At 35.1% G+C, this 9,387-nt stretch overlaps 3 protein-coding genes and 1 pseudogene across 3 annotated transcripts; all 4 read right to left on the bottom strand.

Annotated features, from left to right (window-relative positions):
* Window positions 1–1,698: 1,698 nt before the first annotated feature.
* On the bottom strand, window positions 1,699–2,820 carry LOC125851954 (uncharacterized). The gene has a single exon (XM_049531693.1). The coding sequence runs from the start codon at window positions 2,139–2,141 to the stop codon at window positions 1,734–1,736; it is 408 nt and encodes a 135-aa protein (XP_049387650.1). The 5' UTR covers window positions 2,142–2,820; the 3' UTR covers window positions 1,699–1,733.
* On the bottom strand, window positions 2,298–2,807 carry LOC125851953 (uncharacterized). The gene has a single exon (XM_049531692.1). The coding sequence runs from the start codon at window positions 2,805–2,807 to the stop codon at window positions 2,298–2,300; it is 510 nt and encodes a 169-aa protein (XP_049387649.1).
* Window positions 2,821–3,137: 317 nt separating the features above from the next.
* On the bottom strand, window positions 3,138–4,536 carry LOC125851952 (chalcone synthase J-like). The gene is made up of 2 exons (XM_049531691.1): window positions 4,330–4,536; window positions 3,138–3,783 (listed from the first exon to the last, which is right to left on the bottom strand). The coding sequence occupies exons 1-2, from the start codon at window positions 4,505–4,507 to the stop codon at window positions 3,227–3,229; spliced, it is 735 nt and encodes a 244-aa protein (XP_049387648.1). The 5' UTR covers window positions 4,508–4,536; the 3' UTR covers window positions 3,138–3,226.
* Window positions 4,537–5,546: 1,010 nt separating this feature from the next.
* On the bottom strand, window positions 5,547–9,253 carry LOC125851948 (chalcone synthase J-like; annotated as a pseudogene).
* Window positions 9,254–9,387: the final 134 nt, after the last annotated feature.

Below are 9,387 nucleotides of genomic sequence, written 5' to 3'. Positions count from 1 at the left end.
ATTCGAGTCTCGAAACTCCAAATGACTCGAAATAGCACTTTTAACCAAACTTTAACTCTTAAAAACTCAACTTTCCAAAAACTCAACTTTTCATCAATTTTCCTTCAAACCAACTTCGAAAATACAACAATTAGGACTCGGGGCAACTATCGGGAGGGGTAAAAAGGTCTTTTTATGAAAATTTCCAAAAATGACCTTTAGGGTCATTACAAGTATCAATTGAACTAGTGGAAGGAACATGTTCATGATTTTCATGTGACAAAGATACATCCTCAACAACAGCTTTTGGTTCAATATGTTGATCAGTAAGAGGCAGGGACTGTGCTCCTATTGGAGTAATACATGGAGGAAGAAACTGAGATGGAGAGCCAAACATAGATGAATCCTCAGTTGATGGATGTTGTGCAAAAGGAAAGTTATCCTCATAAAATACTACATCTCTACTTATGAAGATGGACTTAGTGCTCAAATTATACAGCTTGTATCCTTTTTGATGAATACCATAACCTAACAAGACTGACTTGACAGCTCTGGGTGCAAATTTGTCTTGCTTAGGTAGAGTAGAGGCATAGCAAAGACATCCAATTACCCTCATATGGGCTAGGGAAGGATCATGACCATGTAACACCTCAAAAGGTGACCTTTTCTGCAATACGGAGGAAGGTATTCTATTGATGATATAAACTGCAGCTTCAATACAATGACCCCAGAATTTTAGTGGTAGACATGACTGAAATCTAATGGCTCTAGCAGTTTCTAGAATATGTTTATGCTTTCTCTCCACTACACCATTCTGTTGAGGAGTGTAGGGGCATGAACTTTGATGAATAATATCATTTTGCTGGAACAGGTTAGAACAAGTCTGGTTAAAAAACTCGAAACCATTATCTGATCTAAAAGACTTGATCCTTTTCCCAAACTGAATATCAACCATGCTTATGAAGGTTTTCAGAACAGTAGAAACATCAGATTTTAATTGAAGTAAAAAAATCCAAGTCCATCTAGTACAATCATCAACTAAAGTGAGAAAATACTTCATACCATCATGAGTTTCAACATGGTAAGGTCCCCATACATCCAAATGAATCAAATGAAAAGCAGCTGCAGAACTACTACTACTAACAGGAAAAGGCAATCTAGTTTGTCTACAGAGAGGACAAACATCACAATGCTGTAATTGAAAAGAATCAGTCTTGTGAAATACAGGAATTTTCCTTAAAACTGCCATGGGAACATGTCCCAGCCTCCTATGCCATAGATCAGGGAGTGGTCGAGATACAGTCATAGACCTCCCCTCAGTAAGAAAATGATCATTGTTTCTTGTGTTCAGTATGTATAGTCCATCTTGCTCCCTACCAGTCACCTTCACTTTCCCAGTGCAAAGATCCTGAAAGACACAGTGTTCAGGATAAAACTTAATACAACAATTCATGTCTTTTGTCACCTTTGAAACAGACATAAGGTTGAATTTAAAAGATGGCACATACAGGACATCTTTTAGTGAATCACCTCCTGATAATGGATAGTTTCCAGTGTGACTAATCTGAGTAAATTCTCTAGTAGGTAATTATACCTTTCCTGCACTACGTACTGTATCACCATGTAATAATAGATCTTTACTTCCAGTAAAATGATTAGAAGCACCGGAGTTTACTATCCAACTAGTGTGTGAATCTGGGAAACACTTACCTGTCATGTTAGCACTAGCTCCACTAGTTCCAGAAGTAGAAGTTTTATCCCATTTGCTTCCATAGATTATATTCTTTGAATTCCTTGTACTGATCATCTTCACGAACATTCATCAGTCCCTCCTGCTGAACATTAGCATGATTAGCTTGAACATTCTTTCCTTTAACCTTGTAATCAGTTGGATACCCTATCAATTGGTAACATTTTCCAATTAAGTGTCCTGTTTTCCCACAGTGATCACACTTCATTAGCTTGAAGCAATCCTCCCTCACATGCCCTTTCACGTGACAAAAATCGCATACTGAGTTCCAGTTCTTCTTCTTAGATCTTGAGCTCTTCGAAGTGAAAAAAACAGATGATCCTCCTTCATGTGAACTGGATGTACTGATAGCAGCCAACTTTTGACCTTCATCCTGCACAATTAGAGCATATGCTTGGTTAACACTCAACATTTTTTATTTCAAGAGGATTTGGCTTCGAGCTTGATTGTAACTGTCATTTAGCCCCATCATGAATTGAAGTAGCCTCTGATATTGAAGCTGAGCAAGGTATTCCTTTGACTTCTCACAGTTACACGCAGAAAGAGGCATCATCGAGTCGTACTCATCCTATAGATCTTTAAGCTTGCAATAGAAAACAGAGACTGGATGTGTCCCCTGTGTTAATGTGAAAATCTCTTTGTGTAGTGCATATAACCTCGAACCATTGATTTTATTAAACCTCTCTTCAAGCTCTTTCCAAATCAGATGGGCATCTGAACGAAAAAAGATCCCACTCAGTAGATCTCGACTAACATTGTTGGTCAACCACGAAACCACAATTGCATTACAGCGATCCCAAAAATGTCCTAACGCTGATCCATATGTTGATCTAGTGATCGATCCATCTACGAATCCCAATTTGTTTCTCCCTATGAGTGCATTTTTCATTGCTCGAGTCCACAGCATGTAGTTCTCCATTCCGACAAGCTGAATTCCCACTGGCATTGAACCTGGTCCATCAGACGCACTCAGATACAAAGGATGATGATAATCGATTAGCTGTACCGATCCTGATCCTGATCCAATTGCTAGATCTGTTGCTGAATTGAGTTCATCCGCCATGGATGAAGTTGGCATCAATTATGAATTCGTAGATCACAACAAAAATTGAGCTCAGATTGGCTCTGATACCATGTTAAACTGATCGATTGAAGAAGAAATCAAGCAGAGAAAATATTTGTGGAAACTTTTTAGTATATTTCATTTTCTGTATATGTACAAGTGGTAGTTTATATAGACTCACCAATTAGTGAGCTAAGATGCCAACTAAGATTCTAACTAACTTTAATTCGTAACTAACTTGCACTGCTGCTAATTAATCAACTAACTACACTAACTACTTTATTAACTGATTATATGAAGAGAAGACTTTCAAGGTGTTGTTGTACATTTCATCAGTTCCTCAACAGCATCGGAGTATCCTTATGTAACTCGACCTTCAGCCCAGCCTCAGTTAGGTAAGTAGTAATTGCGTATTCGCTATCTGGGAGAAGAGTTTAAGTTGCGAATACAAGCTCAAACAAAGGTTTTTCCACATTCATGATTGGATCTGAACCAATAATGGCAGCTGATGCCCCATCACTAAAGAGGGCTTGTCCAACCAAAACTTCAAGTTCGGTTTCGTTTGGGTTACGGAAGCAAACCAAATTGGCTAATTCTGAGCATACAACAAGAACTCGAGCACCTTTGTTATTCTCAGCTAAATCCTTAGTTAATCGAAGAGCAGTGCCACCACCATAACAACCTTGTTGGTACATCATGAATCGTTTCACTGATGGTTCAAGTCCAAGAAGCTTAGTGAGTTGATAGTCGGCCCCAGGCAAATCCACACCACTAGTGGTGCAAAATACCAAATGTGTAATTTTGGACTTAGACTGACCCCATTCATTGATGGCCTTTTCAGCTGCCTCCTTCCCAAGTTTTGGCACCTCAACAATCGTGATTTCTTGCCTAATATTCAACGATGGAGCGTTGTATTCACAAATATTAGGATTTTTTTTCAAGATTTCCTCAGTTAAATAAAAATGTCTCTTTTTAATCATTGATTTGTCACCTGCAACAACATATTGAAAATTGTAAACCAACATTAAGTTAACTAAATCATAATTAGGGAATTTACCAAACACCGCGTTAAAATGCTCCTACCTAGGTACGTAAAAGCATTAAAATCTAATGCTTATATTAATTTACATTCTAATTTATTTATTTATTTCTTAGGTGATCAAAGTGGCAAATAAAAAATAATCCAAAATCATCAAGTAATATACAAAACTAGTCAATTATTTCAAATCCCCTTATATATATATATATATAGATAGATCATAGAGCTAGAGGCATGCATGCATACGTACATATATCGATCTGTTCGTACATTAATATTATTTAGCAACTTTTTAATTTAAATTCACGTGACATATTTAAAACTATAAGATTAAAGGACATTTTGATATACATACTTTTAATTTAAGACCACAATTATTTTATTTTAAACGTCATACTGAATTAAAATATGACAAACAAATTGAAAATGAGAGAGTATAACAAATAGTAAAATGGAATATGTACCACAAATAAAAAGAAGAGTAATTAATTATCTTACACATGCGCTTAAGCTTGTTCATAAGTTCAGTTTTATGTTCACTATTAGTGACACGAAAAAAATAGTCAGCATAGGTACTTTGATCGTAACAATTGGAAGGATTGGCTGTTCCGATGGCCAACACGGTAGCGGGCCCCATGGCTCGTTGTGCCTGTCGGATCTCGTCGATGGTGACCATTTTCGCCGGAAAAAAATAGTGATTTTATTTGCTAGGGGTTTTTTCCCCTACTTCTTGTGGTATTTAGAATGAATATATTTATTTTTTTGCTTTGCATATTGGTCTCTCTTTATATAGGCATTAATTGACCTTTCAAATATGAATCATTGTTGGCTCATTTTTATCCATACATTTTGGAATCCCACTAAGTGAATATTATCTCTATCTCGTAACAGTAAAGCGGTTTGTTTCAAATGAACCCTCGACTTATTTTTGAAGAGTGTTGTCAATTTCCTCATTTTATCCAAGGTGATGGATTACTTTCTCTCAATATAAAATAGATGTATGTTGCAAGAGTAGCAGTACCTCTAACGCCTATAACTACGTCGAATTCAAAGTCAGCCTCAAATCATACTTGATTTTTGTTAGTAAGAAAAATATNAGGGGAGATTTGTTAGGGTTTTGCCCTGATTTTCTCTCCTTATTTGAAATTTATTTTTTTTCCTTAAAGAAAAGTCAAAGTATTACCATAAATGTATGAATTTTTTCTGAAAGGAAAATATAATTTTCTTTCATATTTGGTTTATTCTTTCCTTAGAGGAAATGTTTGGAGATCTATAAATTGAAGATCCTTATTCTCATAGCATAACACAATAGAATCCGCAATGTAGTCGTTTAGAAATTTTTGTTTATGAGGAGATTTATTCTCTCAACAGTTATAATATTTTTCTTTTAAATTAGTTTTCATATTAATAATATTATGTTTTTGTATCTCTTTATTTGGCATCTAATTTATCACCGTCTTGATTGCAATTATAAGCTTCCGCATGACGCCCTAATCATCTTCAGAACCCAACAATATTTTCAGTTAACAGAGGAAATTTTGGGAAAAACTCCTAATTTATGTAAATATAAAGCACCTTCTTTGGATGTTAGACAAGAAATTGCGATTGTACGTTGAGGTTCCAAAACTTGGGAACTATTCAATAGTATTTTAGTATGATAAGCTACAAGAAATATGATGAGGAATTATGGGAACTATTCAATAGTATTTTAGTATTCAATAGTTCCCATAATTCCTCATCATATTTCTTGTAGCCTTGAGTTTTTCGGGCCATAACCCAATTTTAATTCAATTTGATCCAAAATTGCGCATCCGCCTGCATGAGATACCCAAAAGATTGAGTTCCAGTCAAAAGTGCCAAGAGGTTGGAATGTTTCAACTATGATCCTTTCAATATTTTTTGAAATCAGCATTGGAGTATCCTTATGTATTTTAGCTATCAGCCCAGCCTCATTAAGGTTACCAATAATTGCATATCCACTATCTGGAAGAAGATTTTGTGTTGCAAATACTAGCTCAAACAATGGCCTCTCTACCGTCTTGATTGGATCTGAACCAACAATGACAACTGATGCCCCATCACTGAACAGGGCTTGCCCAATCAAAACGTCAATCTCAGTTTCACTTGGTACTTGGTAGCATAGAAAATTAATTTCTGAACAAACAACAAGAACTCGAGCACCCTTGTTATTCTCAGCTAAGTCCTTAGCTAATCAGAGAATAGTGCCCCCAGCAGAACAACCTTGTTGGTACATCATAAATCGCTTGACTGATAGGTCAAGTCCAAGAAGCTTAGTGAGTTGGTAATCCGCCCTAGGCACATCCACGCCACTAGTGGTGCAAAAGACCAAATGAGTAATTTTTGACTTAGACTGGCCCCATTCATTGATGGCCTTTTCAGCTGCTTCCTTCCCAAGTTTTGGCACCTCAAGAACTGCAATTAATTGAAGAAATTGCAGTTCTTGAGGTGCCAAAACTTGGGAAGGAAGCAGCTGAAAAGGCCATCAATGAATGGGGCCAGTCTAAGTCAAAAATTACTCATTTGGTCTTTTGCACCACTAGTGGCGTGGATGTGCCTAGGGCGGATTACCAACTCACTAAGCTTCTTGGACTTGACCTATCAGTCAAGCGATTTATGATGTACCAACAAGGTTGTTCTGCTGGGGGCACTATTCTCTGATTAGCTAAGGACTTAGCTGAGAATAACAAGGGTGCTCGAGTTCTTGTTGTTTGTTCAGAAATTAATTTTCTATGCTACCAAGTACCAAGTGAAACTGAGATTGACGTTTTGATTGGGCAAGCCCTGTTCAGTGATGGGGCATCAGTTGTCATTGTTGGTTCAGATCCAATCAAGACGGTAGAGAGGCCATTGTTTGAGCTAGTATTTGCAACACAAAATCTTCTTCCAGATAGTGGATATGCAATTATTGGTAACCTTAATGAGGTTGGGCTGATAGCTAAAATACATAAGGATACTCCAATGCTGATTTCAAAAAATATTGAAAGGATCATAGTTGAAACATTCCAACCTCTTGGCACTTTTGACTGGAACTCAATCTTTTGGGTATCTCATGCAGGCGGATGCGCAATTTTGGATCAAATTGAATTAAAATTGGGTTATGGCCCGAAAAACTCAAGGCTACAAGAAATATGATGAGGAATTATGGGAACTATTGAATACTAAAATACTATTGAATAGTTCCCATAATTCCTCATCATATTTCTTGTAGCTTATCATACTAAAATACTATTGAATAGTTCCCAAGTTTTGGAACCTCAACGTACAATCGCAATTTCTTGTCTAACATCCAAAGAAGGTGCTTTATATTTACATAAATTAGGAGTTTTTCCCAAAATTTCCTCTGTTAACTGAAAATATTGTTGGGTTCTGAAGATGATTAGGGCGTCATGCGGAAGCTTATAATTGCAATCAAGACGGTGATAAATTAGATGCCAAATAAAGAGATACAAAAACATAATATTATTAATATGAAAACTAATTTAAAAGAAAAATATTATAACTGTTGAGAGAATAAATCTCCTCATAAACAAAAATTTCTAAACGACTACATTGCGGATTCTATTGTGTTATGCTATGAGAATAAGGATCTTCAATTTATAGATCTCCAAACATTTCCTCTAAGGAAAGAATAAACCAAATATGAAAGAAAATTATATTTTCCTTTCAGAAAAAATTCATACATTTATGGTAATACTTTGACTTTTCTTTAAGGAAAAAAAATAAATTTCAAATAAGGAGAGAAAATCAGGGCAAAACCCTAACAAATCTCCCCTTTTGGCTGGATTTTCTTGACAAAACTTGATCCACCTTCTTCAACTACATGATAATCTTTGTTCTTCACATAGTCTTCATCATTGTTAATTGCCATGGTTAAAAATAAAGTTTAAAATATATGGGTTAAAAATGGTTTTAAAATATTTTATTTTTATTTTCAAAGATGCAACAACAGGAATGTTGAAAATATGGTTTAAATCTCGTATCCACATGTAGTTGGACAAAAATCTTCTTTATCATCAAATTGATTGCAAATTGATTTGAAACCGCCTTGAACCTTTCAACCTCGATGAACCTGCGTTATTGAACTATTGGATCATTGAACCATGTGCTCTGATACCACTTGTTGGGTTCTGAAGGTGATTAGTGCGTCATGCGGAAGCTTACAATTGCAATCAAGACGGTGATAAATTAGATGACAAATAAAGAGATACAAAAACATAATATTATTAATATGAAAACTAATTTAAAAGAAAAATATTATAACTGTTGAGAGAATAAATCTCCTCATAAACAAAAGTCTCTAAACGACTACATTGTGGATTTTATTGTGTTATGATATGAGAATAGGGATCTTCAATTTGTAGATCTCCAAACATTTCCTCTAAGGAAAGAATAAACCAAATATGAAAGAAAATTATATTTTCCTTTGAATAAAAGTTAAAACATTTATGGTAATACTTTGACTTTTCTTTAAGGAAAAAAAATAAATTTCAAATAAGGAAAGAAAATCAGGACAACCCTAACAAATATCTCTTTTTAATCATGGATCTGTCACCTGCAACACATAAAAAATATAACCAATATCAACCAAAACATAATTAATTAAAGTTAGCCAACATCCCATCCTAACATATCACTTAGGGGTCGTTTGGTGTGAAGGATAACTTAAAATAGTCCTGAGATTAAATTATAGTGCCACTTAATTTGTTGTTTGGTTGGCAAGTCCGGAATAACTTATCCCGGGATTAATAATTAGTACCGGAATAAGTGATCCCTTCCCATGGGTGGTATACTAATTCCGGAATAACTTATTCCGGGATAAAATGACTAAATGACAAAAATGTCCCTTTAAACACTTTTTATACATTACTTTTCACATCCATGAAGCGTATTTTTGTAAACTTATATGTTGTTCTTAAGATTTATTATTTTGAATACAACAAACCAAACACTCAATAAAAAATAATCTTAACATAACTTATCCCATCATAACTTATGGTCTTATCCCATCACAACTTATCCCATCACAACTTACTCAAAGCTTTAAAACTTAATGTTATAATATTGGTTTATTGGTTGAATATGCATTTGTTTCTTTTAGTTGAAAATGGTGTCTAAATATAATCCAAATTTTATTGAATGCAAAATCTTCAAAGTAATGCATAAAGCTAGTCAGGTGTTTCTAATCCCTTTATATACCCTTATACATTTCTAATCTTCAAGTATAATGGAATATACGTACCATAATAGTAGATTGTCTTACATATGCGCTTAAACTTTTGTTATTAAGTTTAATTTTATGGTCACTATTAGTGACACAAAAATAATAATCAGGATAAGCGTTTTGATCGAAACAATTTGGAGGATTGGATGTTCCGATGGCCAACAGGGTGGCAAGCCCCATGGCCCATTATATCTCGATCGCGGTGACCATTTCACCGGAAAAAATAGTGATTTAAGTCTATTTGCAAAGTTTATGGTCGTAGTAGAATAGAATGAATAGACTTTGTTTGCATATAGTCTCTCTTTATATAGGCC

This window comes from Solanum stenotomum, unplaced genomic scaffold, assembly GCF_019186545.1.
Source record: "Solanum stenotomum isolate F172 unplaced genomic scaffold, ASM1918654v1 scaffold30785, whole genome shotgun sequence".
Classification (NCBI taxonomy): Eukaryota; Viridiplantae; Streptophyta; class Magnoliopsida; order Solanales; family Solanaceae; genus Solanum; species Solanum stenotomum.
This window is presented reverse-complemented; position numbering and strand designations above follow the sequence as displayed.

Excerpts from the sequence above, each read along its gene's own strand:
- LOC125851954 (XM_049531693.1), bottom strand. The coding sequence starts at position 2,141 with ATGTTGAGTGTTAACCAAGCATATGCTCTAATTGTGCAGGATGAAGGT.
- LOC125851953 (XM_049531692.1), bottom strand. The coding sequence starts at position 2,807 with ATGCCAACTTCATCCATGGCGGATGAACTCAATTCAGCAACAGATCTA.
- LOC125851952 (XM_049531691.1), bottom strand. The coding sequence starts at position 4,507 with ATGGTCACCATCGACGAGATCCGACAGGCACAACGAGCCATGGGGCCC. Across the intron at positions 3,784-4,329 it reads GAACAAGCTTAAGCGCATGT|GTGACAAATCAATGATTAAA; the intron begins GTAAGATAATTA and ends ATGTTGTTGCAG.